The 12,858-nt window shown below is 40.4% G+C and overlaps 1 protein-coding gene across 1 annotated transcript in view; it reads right to left on the bottom strand.

The window, feature by feature from the left end:
• The window catches only part of LOC146982494 (transmembrane protease serine 9-like), a 15,945-nt gene extending 10,462 nt beyond the window's left edge, over window positions 1-5,483 (bottom strand). Inside the window, exons 1-5 of the mRNA XM_085785583.1 lie at window positions 5,462-5,483; window positions 4,689-4,848; window positions 4,084-4,346; window positions 2,940-3,085; window positions 2,566-2,857 (exon numbers count right to left, since the gene is read on the bottom strand). Coding sequence (XP_085641709.1) covers window positions 2,566-2,857; window positions 2,940-3,085; window positions 4,084-4,346; window positions 4,689-4,848; window positions 5,462-5,483 — 883 coding nt within the window. The remainder of the gene's footprint in view (window positions 1-2,565; window positions 2,858-2,939; window positions 3,086-4,083; window positions 4,347-4,688; window positions 4,849-5,461) is intronic.
• Window positions 5,484-12,858: the final 7,375 nt, after the last annotated feature.

Raw genomic sequence — 12,858 nt, 5'->3', positions numbered from 1 at the left:
TTCCAAGAATGGAAATGGTGTGACTGCTGATAGCAACTGAACGCTGTTGCAGAATTAGCAAATAGTGCAAGCAGTGATCACCATACAAATGTTTGACCAAGGTCGGAATTGAACCCACAACCTCATGGTCATTAGACTTCCACTCTGCCTCTAGGCCACGGTGCACACACAGTTGCAGAGACTGTTGTCTGTTAATGATCTGCACACTGTCAACATCAAGAAAGCTTGAGAGTCAAGCTTGAATGACTTAGAATGAAAATTTCTGTGAATTTCAGGCTGAGAGCAGCAGTTTCAACATGAAGCAAGTTATCAGAAGTCAACAGAGGACAACTGGGAAAATAATTCACTATAATTGTTGTTGAGGCAAGAATTGAACCAGCAACCTTCAGGTCTCCAGACCAGCAAGCTAACCACTAGGCTACAGACAGAGACAGTATGTGAGGGGTAAAGAAAACCTTTGATAAGAGGATCACTGGCTTCTGCTTAAAAAAAAAAGTAAGGAATCGAACCCATGACCTCATGATCAATAAACCTTTACTCTGCCACTTCGCCACAGAGAGCACAGACATAAGCATGTTTCAGACAGAGTTGTGGAGAATTCTCAGCATTGGGCTGAATGAGAGCAGAGAGCTCCCTGGCTGCATTTAAAAAATATTTAAAATTATTATCTAAGTCTCTTTGCATTTTTGACCAGAATTTTAGCCAGAAGACAAGTGTGGCTACAAAACTGGAGAAAATAATTTGTCTAGAGTTTAATTTGCAGAAAAAGTTAAATATTTTAAAAAGTATAAATAGTTAAAAAGAGAAAAGTAACGCCGATAAAGTTCAAAAAAAGCTGCACGTTTTGATATATGAATTGTTGAAATAGCACAACACCTAACACACTAACCATATGGCCACAGAGAACCTGAGTTACAATGAGCTTTATACTATGAGGAATCAAAGACTGTCCAATGACAGCTGAATAATTGGAATCAAAAGTCAAGCAATGATGTGAAATGACTGAGGCAGGAATCGAACCCGTGACCATATGATCACTAAACCTTTACTCTGCCACTCGGCTACAGAGAGCACACTGCTTTCAAGACTGTTGTCATTCATTGTAATGTGATGATGTGCTGCAAACTGGTACAAGTAATCAAGGAGATAACAAACACCTGTAACCAATTGAAGGCGGGGGGAGGAGAGCAGAATTCAACATAACATAACAAGAATTCTTCCCTTGGATTCGAACCAGTGACCTTAGGGTTGGCAGGCAGTTACCCTAACCCCTACACTACAGAGGAGTTGTCAAGAAGAGAGGTTGAGACTTTGATGAATGTGAGATTTTTCAATGATGCTTAAAACAAAAATAAATTAATATAAATTAGCCACACCAAGTAAGAAGAGGACTTTTTTGTGACCTGTGACTATTTTTTGGTGAATTAAAATGAATTAAAAAGCACTTAACAGCAAGTTACAAAGTTGAGCTCCTTCTCCTGCTGATGTGAAAAAAATGCATTGAGCTTAATGAGAGCAGAGAGCTCCCTGGCTGCATTTAAAAAATATTTAAAATTATTATCTAAGTCTCTTTGCATTTTTGACCAGAATTTTAGCCAGAAGACAAGTGTGGCTACAAAACTGGAGAAAATAATTTGTCTAGAGTTTAATTTGTGGCCATGCTGACAGTTTAGCCAGAAAAACTCTAGAATGTTTTTTTGCCTCTATCCACTCTGACACCACTCTGGCTCTGCTCGTTAGACGCAATACACACACATTATAAAGCTGAAAAAAATCAGAAAAAGTTAAATATTTGAAAAAGTATAAATAGTTAAAAAGAGAAAAGTAATGCCGATAAAGTTCAAAAGAAGCTGCACGTTTTGATATATGAATTGTTGAAATAGCACAAAGTATGAAGGACTAGAAGAAGACCGTAAAAAGGCGGAAGAAAATGGCCAAACAGAAGAACAATAGTGTGACTGCTTCAGCAGTCACACTAATTAAAAAGCACTTAACAGCAAGTTACAAAGTTGAGCTCCTTCTCCTGCTGATGTGAAAAAAATGCATTGGGCTGAATGAGAGCAGAGAGCTCCCTGGCTGCATTTAAAAAATATTTTAAATTATTAAGTCTCTTTGCATTTTTGACCAGAATTTTAGCCAGAAGACAAGTGTGGCTACAAAACTGGAGAAAATAATTTGTCTAGAGTTTAATTTGTGGCCGTGCTGACAGTTTAGCCAGAAAAACTCTAGAATGTTTTTTTGCCTCTATCCACTCTAGCACCACTCTGGCTCTGCTCGTTAGACGCAATACACACACATTATAAAGCTGAAAAAAATCAGAAAAAGTTAAATATTTGAAAAAGTATAAATAGTTAAAAAGAGAAAAGTAATGCCGATAAAGTTCAAAAAAAGCTGCACGTTTTGATATATGAATTGTTGAAATAGCACAAAGTATGAAGGACTAGAAGAAGACCGTAAAAAGGCGGAAGAAAATGGCCAAACAGAAGAACAATAGTGTGACTGCTTCAGCAGTCACACTAATGAGAATTAAAATCTGCGAAAGAATGAATTTAGATTTTGACTTACTCTCACTTATGTCTTCTGGAGGGGCTATGGTTTCTGGAGGGGCTACGGTTTCTGGAGGGGCTGTGAGGCTTCCACAGGTGAAGTTCTGGTCAGTGTCAGTCCCATTGGATGTGAAGGTGACGAAGCCCGGCTGCTTGGTGGTGATTGTGCTGTTGATCCAGCTCTGATACTGGGACACTCTGGCGTAGACTCCTGGGAAATTAGGCAGGGCACAACCAATTCCAAAACTCACGATTCCCGCTTGGATCCAGCGGCCGTTCTGCTTACTCATCATCGGCCCGCCAGAGTCGCCCTGAGACGAGAGGAACATTTAAGAGCTGGGAATCTATACATGAAGTAATATCTGAGATAAACACTGATAGTAAAATGATCACCTGGCAGGAGTCCTTCCCTCCTTCACTTAACCCAGCACATATCATGTTCCCTGTGATCCTGCCCGCTCCATAGTTACAGTTGCACTGTTTGTTCCCCACAACTGGCACCTGCACCTCCATCAGGTTCTGTGGTGACGGAAGTGGCACTAAGGAGACACAGACTCAGGTTAAACTTGTTGTGAAATACACTCTCTCACAAAATGGGTCAACATCCACATCACTTCAGAAGCTAGATACTACAAGTAAATATAGAATATAAAATATTGATCTTCTGCTGTTTAAAGGGATAATTCAACATTTTGGCAAATTGGCCCATTGGCTTATCCCTATAGTCATAGCAGTAGGTTCGTTACCTTTAATTGTCGGTGCAAGCTATTTTTAGAACAGCGGAGCAGAGCCGTGAGCTGCTCAGAGCTACGCTACAGAGGCTCATGGGATTTTTTGGTTTCCCTCATTACTCATCAAATACACAATCCAACAACTCCAAAACGCTCTGGTGGACAAGTTGTGACCTGCAAATTCACCACGCTATGAGATAATAACAGAACGTTACTAAACGGAGTCGTTGTAGAGGTAAATTTATGCAAAACAGCTGATGCACGTTACCTGTCAGAGGCAGTTTTCCGGCAAGCAGTCTCTGTATTTGCCTCGAAAACGACTCCGTCTCGTAATGTTCTGTTATTATCTCATAGCGTGGTGAATGTGCAGGTCACAACTTGTCCACCAGAGCGTTTTGGAGTTTTTGGATTGTATATTTGATGAGTTTGATGAGGGAAACCAAGAAATCCCATTAGCTAGCCAAATTTGCCAAAATGTTGAACTATCCCTTTAAGTTGTTTGTCCTGAGGTTTGTGAAATGAAATCAACAAATATTCCTAGGAACATTAAAACTCCGTAGATAAACAAACCTCTTTGTTTTTTAAAGATGCCCTGAGGAAACCACCAGTGACACTATGGAGGAGTGTTTTCACAGGTGAGTCACCATTTAATAAGATGCTGCTAATCATAAACAAATCTATGGGTGCATATGCTAAAATGTTTCATGCTATTCTGCGACTCAACACATGGTGGCACTAATTTTTTTTTAAAAATGTAGAGCTGAAGCAACAAAGGCAACTACTAGCAACCAAACACAGTGACTCACCACCAGATCCAATGGTGCCCCAACCAGTGATCCATGAGTCAGTGCCTGCAAAGAAGTTGCTGTCCGAGGCTGCCAGGCAGATGGGCCGGATGAAGTTGGTGAAATTGACAGATGCGTTGAGCCTCAGGAGGGCGATGTCATTGTCAGTAGTTGTTGGATTGTAATCAGGATGGACAACGGTCTGTGACACTGAACGAGAAACCTCGTTGGGGTTGGAGCCTTCTTGACTTTGGCGTCCCAGAATCACAGTCGGTGGTGAAGAGCTGAGGTGACGAGAAGAGTTAAGTTGCATGTTAGTAGACACAAGGATTGTATGGAGCTTAGGAAGACATGGTTAATGTGTATCCTCAAAACAGTTTTATGAACTGAAAAAGATGTATTTAATATAAAACTTATTCAATAAATTCAATAAATGTAAAAGATGACACAGTTTGGCCACAGGCTTCGTTAATGGTTGAGGGGGATACAAGTCTTAATTCTGTACAGTAATACTGAGTAGTGGAACAGTACTTTTCTTCTTGAATGCCCCACTCCCCTGATTTATCCTGTAACCCTCCGGTTGGAGACATGTTGTGTTTTGTTGCAGCTCTACGCTCAGTACTCACTCTGCGACGCAGTGAGCAGCCGTCAGCACCCATTCGTTGTTGATGAGGGATCCTCCACAGAAGTGGCTAGAGCTCTGCAGACTGACCTGCCAGGGCCAGCTGCCCGCAGTGGCCGCCTGTCCTCCAACAATCTTGCTGTTGAGTGGAGCAATACCACACACTGAGGAGAGACATGAAAACACACTGTGAGCAACACTTGCCCTGCCCGACACTTGTAACATTGTAAACCATTATGGATTGGATTAAAAGCAAAACTAATCTCATTTTGTTAATTGTCTAAAGGTTTAATTGCTTTTAAATCTAAATTGTCTTTAGTTTATTTTAAAGCAGCTAACAGAGTTAGCATTAGCCTAAATGCTGTTTATTGATCTTGGCAAAAGTTTAGCCATTGTAACATCATGAAGGGTTAAAATACGTCTTCTCTCAATACATGAGGGTCACTCTCCACCTCTGTAGACAGCTTTTGTTTTGTAAAGGTATAAAGTTTAAAGATACTATGCCAACTACTATGTAAAAATAGTAGCCCATAATGGACTAAGCCACATTACTGATGTGTTAGGGTTGAAACTGACATATTCATCTCGACACACTGAGGAGAGACATGAAAACACATAACACTTGCCCTGCCGAACCCTTGTAGTATTGTAAACCATTATGAAATGAAATGAATCTCATTTCAAAAATTGTCCAAAAAATTCCATATTGTCCCTAGTCTGAGGTTCTTTGCACTGCTCTCCTCTGCTCTTCCCTCCAAGTGGCCAGCTAACCCTAACCCTGCTGCTCTCCAACCTCCATGAAGCGACTTAAACACCTACCAAAGAATTTAGGGGCAAGCACCAATCAGCACGACACAAGGTCTAGTTGGGTTTACAGCACTGGGCCTAGTAAGCTTACTTTGTACTACACCGTTGGACTAAGCATAGGACTTTTCAGCTGTGCCAATGTACATATTGATTTAATTAAAAGTAATTGGAGCTTTGTCGTTTTGGCCCCTCGTAATCAGATACCTTCTGATTTGGCGTTAAAAAACAACAACTTACCATCAGACTGTGAGTGAGACTCTGAAAAGTAGAAAGAGAAAGATTCTTGAAACAACAATTCTGTGTCTTGTGTTTACACCACATAGATGTGAATTTTTCCCCCCGTCTTTAAAAGTTTTGAACAGACAGACTGTAGATGGCATCAATGCAATCGATAAATAAATAGGTATGATTACATACAGTAATGGTATTTTGCAATAGTTCAAATATTGGCCATATAGTGCCCATGTTAAAACTCAGAAAACAAAACAAACAAGAACAATAAAGAGAGAGAAAAAAAAGATGTGCATATATGCATTTGTGGCACAAATGCATATGCAAGCCAAACACATGTTCGAACATAGGCTATGTGTATATGCTACCTGCATATACACTAATCTATAAAGCTGAAAGCTAAGTCCAGTTGACCTGATTCAATTGCCTAGAGATGCTTACTTTGGAAATGGACAAATGAGAATTAACACAGACTAATCTATATAGGTTTCAAAGTTTGCTCGACATTATTTTTCCTTACCTGGTGTCAGGAGAGTCAGCAGAGTTGCCACACACATCACTTTGTAGAGAGCCATAACTAAAAGTCCATATATTGTCATCTGCACTGATATAAGTACCCTTCGTCTCTCCTCCCTCTCTATCTCCCTCTGCATAAACTCAGAACAGGCCTGCTCAAGGTGGTGGAACAGGTCTGCTCCGGGTTTCTGTTAGTCATAGGTCACATCCCCTATACACCTCCATTCAGGTATGGTACATTATAGATGTCCTCACTCATGATGTCTGATCAGGTCTGCCAACAACACATAATGGACATGATGTCTTCTTGTCATGAGGCATGTTTCAGTGTTCAACTTATTATTATATAATAATAATAGCGCCATGCTGCAGGAGTGCATCTTGTGCGTGTCGCCTTTTTGATGGTGTGACTTTCTAGTGTCACATACTAACAATAAATAATTATAATTTAAGCACTTTTAAAAACAAAGTTGAGTCTGTCGCCCATCTGTCTAAAACACCTGTGTAGTAGTAGTAGTAGGTTTTTTATTTAAACGTGGTGTCTCATGGGCTTACAAGACACACCAAACACAAAACAGAGGGCTGTGATTCAGCCTGCCCTCAGTGTCAAGGTGATTTTATCTGCTTAGTTTTTTCCTGAGTGAGATTCAGTTGAAATATACCTGTCAAATTTAGGCTTACAACTTAAATGGTTCAATGTCATTCATTGTTGTGAATACAAATTTGTACTCAGGTCCCAGAACAACAGTCAAGATGAAAAGTAAACACATCTAAAAACAGGCACAATCTAAAAACATACAATCCTGAAACTAATGTCCAGAAGATGATAGTGGATAGCAGATATGTGAAGTGCAATATGTAATACATTTGGGCTTGTGACAAAACGGTAGCTCCTATTAGAAGAAGAAGCAGACCATGAGTGTCCAAAGGCCTGAACATGTTCATATGTTTTTAGTGTTTCTAGAGTAAATATTAAAAGAAAGAGACAATTCTGCTTTTCTCTGGAAATCAGTTTGGAGTCAATGGGCAGCTGGATGGGACTGGCGTCCATAAGAAGCTTGTTGTACAAATTCTATACGTTTCTCTGTTTTTTTTAAGCACATTGTGAGAAAGATAATAAGTTTGTCTACAACTGTGTAAAAAATGATGTCACCCTTACCTTACCACTCTAGCCTGAAGGTTCCTTGCAATACAGACCCATCCTGGTAATTTCGTGGTGTCTAGCTCAGAGGTCAGCAGTTTTTCACATGTAGCCTACTGTACGACAATACCTGAAGGTGAAGAAAACATAAACCACAACAACAGGATCTTGAAAGCTGGCCTTACCTTAAATCTCAGTGGCCAGTCTGGAGAATTTGGCGTTTCAACTGTTTTTCAGCTGGATTTCCCAGAGGGAGGGAGCCATGATGAAGTGGACATGTTTAGATAGATAGAGGACCACCAGTTTATAAACATGGTCACAGAAAACACAGGTCCACAGTCAGCCAATACACCATGTTTCTCTAGAAGAACAGGATGGTCAACATGCCCAACAATCAGCGAGAACAGAACTTGGGGCCGAAATTCATCAGGAACGAGTGCTTTCACAAGGAATACACATATTTCATGGACGACACTCTTCAGGAGGTCTATGCAGTGCGATAAGGGGAAGTATGGGACATACTGCTTACCACTGTCTATCACCCTGTGAAGCAGAAACTTGTTGGTTGTCGAGATTATCTACTTTTACAAGGCTTTAAAGCAGAAGTAAGCGGAATATTTGTGTTAATATAAGTCTTAAATAGTTATATCTTCCGACAGCAATCACTTACATATAGTGTTTGGTCTGAAACACGGGTCTGTCAGTCACTCTGCTCTGCTGTAAGCCGAGGAGAAAACCTTCCTTGTATCCTACAACCTTTATCCAATGAGGAGAGAGAACAGCTTAAAGGGGCAGTCCTCTCTGTGTGTGCAGCCAAGGGATGCGCGTGAATGTGGTGACGTAGGGACGAGGGCGGGGACTGCTAACTCCATCGGCTGACAGGAAGTTAGCCAAAACGACCGGATCGCTTACTTCTGCTTTAATCTGGCCTTGTCGTTTGATTCAGACGAAGAACCTGTTGCGATCATGGCGGACAGGGTAAAGCGGACGATGATGACTCCAATTAACGGTTCCTTCGGCGGCCAGGTGGATACTACAATCAAGCTTTTTTTTCTTTTTTTTTTACCTATATTTTCAGGGGCTTTTTTGCCTTCAGTGGACAGGACAGTTGAGACAGAGACAGGAAATGGGAGGCAGAGAGGGGGGGAATGACATGCAGGATAGGGCCGCTCGATGCAGGATTCAAACTGGGGCCGCCTGCAGTGAGGACTATTCACAAGTTTCCGAACGTCATCTATGGTCAAAACCGGAAGCCGGTTTTGCCGTTTGGTGGAATTGTGCGTTTACGTTTCCATGGTTTTCAGTCGTTGTCATAGTTGCGGTAAACGCATGGATCTATTAACGCTGGATTTTAACACGGATGTCAATTTGTGTGATATCCACTGTTAAAAGCTGGTGTGATGATCCATGCGTTTTACAGATTTTAATTGAGGAAAAAAAAAAAGTAATCCATGCATTTACCGCGACTACCGAAACCATGGAAACGTAAACATAAAATTCCACCGGAAGAGCAAAACCGGCAGAACAGGCTTACGTTTTTGACGTTCGGAAAGAGGTGGATAGCCTCAACACATAACTGAGCTAAACACCGCCCCTACCCCCCTACTACAATCAAGCTTTGACTGAACACAAAATGACTTTGCACCTGTTTGAAGCCACGTCCTCCCCCAGCTGCACCAGTAGAACAAACCAACTGGCTGTTGCAGCGGAGATGAATGTTTATGCAAAATTGTATTTTTTGTTTTAGATTTGTCATGAACTCTGTCTTCATGTAGACACTAAAGCTCCGTTGATGAGTATCAAAAACCCACATTAGACCTCAGCAGGTGGGGGGCTCGGGGGTTGAGTAGATAGAGCGCATCGCATGTTGTTTTTTAAAGAAGCTGTATTGATATTTCGGTAACACTTTATTTGACGCCTATCTCTATAACGCATTATAATCATACTTATAATGAGTTATAATGCAGTTATAGCACTGTTTATAAACACTCATAAATGATCATAAAAATGCTTTATAACAATAATCATAACACACTATAAACTTTTTATCATGACTCATAAGGTCAGGTATTATAATACATGATAATTCTTAGTAACTCGCTGACAATGGCCACATCGATAATGCATTATAAATATAGTTATGTGTTATAATTGGCTTATAAACGTGTATAACTCTCATTATAAACATTCAGAAATGATCATAAGACTTTATAACGATAAGCATAACACATTATAGAGCATTATAACCAAGGGGGCAGTTGTCGGTCTGAGAAGTGAAGCTCACTTCCGCGTTCAAAAAACTGCAATCCCCTCGGATTCCTGTGGGGGCTGGTGTCAGAAGGGAGCATTCCCCATAGACCCCCATGTTAAAATCGCCGACTTTACATCCTCAGTAAACATGTTAAAAGCCTGGTGTCAGAACGTTTTTTCGTCTCAATCAATAGTTTCTACCCCCGCACACACTCTGAGGGGGGTGAATTTTTTCTTAACTCTACCGTTTTACTGTTATTAGGTTAAAGGGATAGTTCACCCTAGAATGATATTTCGCTCATTATCTACTCACCCTCATGTGGACTAAGGGCTGGAAGAAGTTTGAGAGTCCTCCGTCCCTTCTCTGAGTTACAGGGGGTCTCAGCGTAGCAGTGCATTTCAATGCAACGGTTGTAAAGGGACACCAGAGCTCTTCGTAAAAAAACACACACAAAAAAACATCCAAATACCTCCATGCTGCTCGTATGTAATGTCCGTCTTGTGCTGAAGCCCCAAATTGCGTAATTGTCCCGAAAAAAATTAAATAAGTCTATATTTTAAGCTTGTTTGTAGCGGAAGCTTCTCAAAGCTCCTCTTCCTGGTCCGTCCAAATCTCGCGTGATTCGCAGTAACCGTAAAATATAGACTTATTTAATTTTTTTCGGGACAATTACGCAATTTGGGGCTTCAGCACAAGACGGACATTACATACGAGCAGCATGGAGGTATTTGGATGTTTTTTTGTGTGTGTTTTTTTACGAAGAGCTCTGGTGTCCCTTTACAACCGTTATATGGACATGCACTGCTACGCCAAGACCCCCTGTAACTCAGAGAAGGGACGGAGGACTCTGAAACTTCTTCCAGCCCTTAGTCCACATGAGGGTGAGTAGATAATGAGCGAAATATCATTCTAGGGTGAACTATCCCTTTAAAATTCTGGCCAATTAGGGCGCGGAAACGTTGAGTGACAGGTCCGAGCAGCTCCGTGGACAGCTGCTTCGAGGCCAGTGGGCGGGTTTTCGGCCGGCCAATCCAACATGGCGCTGTTCAGGCCGCCATATTTGAGTCACAAAAACGACTCCCCAAAACCAATGGGTGACGTCACGGACGCTACGTCCATTCTTTTTACAGTCTATGATATAACTCTATTATAATACTTGACCTTATAAGCCTAAAATTATCTATGTGTTATGCATATTGTTATAAAGTCTTATGATAATTTACCAGTGTTTATAATGATAGTTTTACACATTTATAAGCCAATTCTAACTATATTTATAATGCATTATCGATGTGGGCATTGTCAGCGAGTTACTAACAATTATAATGTATACTTGACCTTATAAGTCATGATAAAATGCTTTATAGTGTGTTATGATTATTGTTATAAAGCATTATGATCATTTATGAGTGTTTATAACTGTAGTTATACAATGCTATGACTGCATTATAAAACAATTATAAGTATGGTTATAATGCTTTATAGAGATAAGTATCAAATAAAGTGTTACCGATATTTCTTCAGCATGGATGTGATGGGAGTCACTCCATTTGCGAAGCATCTATTATTATTTTTCTCATGTAAAGACAAACTGGATTTGCCAGTTAGTCTACAAACATTCAGATATGCTGAGCTACACAAGGAAGTCTTCAGGAATGAAGAAGTGTAAACTGAAACGTCATCACTGCAACTCCCACACAATGATTAAGAAAAAAAAACTCAGGAGATGATAAACAATTAAAAATAATTACTTGCTCATTGCTCCAGGTGATGAAACTGCTATCGCCATTATATAGGAAAAAGGAAAACAATTTGGCCGTCTTAATCGTTCAAGTTTCATGTGTTAGGATAAGCATTAAAATATGATGAATTAATGTTTAACATCCCTGATTACAGCAACGAGGATTGTAATAGTTGTGACAATTATGAGAGATTAAACCTGCATCATCTTTCCCATACTTAACACAAACCGAACAAGTTCATGAGGTTGGGTATGTTTCGCTTCTGCATCTCCCCCGGGCACGTCTGTAGTTTCTGACACCAGAGCGCCATCAGTTTTATTAGTTTCCTGTACAAACCAGTTGCTTGAAAGCAGCATGATGTCAACTGTAAACAAGTCGATGGTGAATAAGGACCACAGAGGCACTGTTTGGTTTTATCAACACGTTCTTTTGAAAACCAGCACAAGACAATACAAAAATCAACTCATGAATAAATAAATACACAAGTAAGAGTTCAGCCTCAATAAAACACCTTCACTGTGGGGCCTCATTTACAAAAGTCTGTGTTAATATGGAGAGCGTCTGTCAAAATAAGATTAGAAGGAGGAAGTTAAAGGCATAACTGAGTCTTTGTAAAGCAGGTTGGTGTGTCAGGTTGACAGCAGCGAGGTGAGGTGAGGTCTGGTGACCACACATCACTGATAGGACAAAGAGCAGCTTTAGTTCAATTATAGTTAAACCTGTTCACAAACAAATGAATAAATAAGACACTGGGACTTCACAGAGGTTCATCACAAACCTGTCTGATGACTCACGTTCATTAAACTGCACGCACATGTCAATGAACTCTTCACCTCAATTCTCTCACGAATTCCCTTTAAACACTCAAATATGACAAAAAGAGAAAATCTGTTAGTTGACTGGATCCTGCACGAGGCTCATCAACCGTTTCAGCACGTTAGAGAAATTAATCTTAAAGCCCCTACAAGGAACTTTTAACTGGATATGCAAAAGTCTCTGGTTTCTGCTGATGTCGCTGTGTGTGACCTTTAACAGCAAATGAGCCCATCGGTGTGAAGATCAGCTGTTTCTAACTAGTGAAACCGGGACCTCAAGACCTCAAGTCGCGCAGACGTAAAATATGTAGGATGATAATTAATAAGTTTCTTTTCTTTTCACTGAAAATGCGCATATCACTACACACAAAGGTACATTTCCAAAGTAACTTGCCTAAAACTGCTCACAAAAAAAGTTAGTCTGGAGCCCTGACGCATGAGCGCTAGAGCTCATGGGAAATGCAGTCTTCATTCCGACAAAACGCAAGCGCTTTTGTCCACAGGGAACGCCAAAATAAAGAAAAACTGAAAGTTCCTTGTAGGGGCTTTAACCAAAAACTAAAAACTACTATCCGTTCTGCAGAGATGACTTTGATAACATTGTTCATCTGGTCTGTTTCCAGTGATGATGCTGGTGATTTAAATATTATCCTCATCGACTGGACTGTTTG

Source organism: Trachurus japonicus, chromosome 8, assembly GCF_045865225.1.
Source record: "Trachurus japonicus isolate A0001 chromosome 8, Traja_1.0".
Taxonomy (NCBI): domain Eukaryota; kingdom Metazoa; phylum Chordata; class Actinopteri; order Carangiformes; family Carangidae; genus Trachurus; species Trachurus japonicus.
Note: the sequence above shows the minus strand (reverse complement) of the source record. Positions and strands in the feature narration are given on the sequence as shown.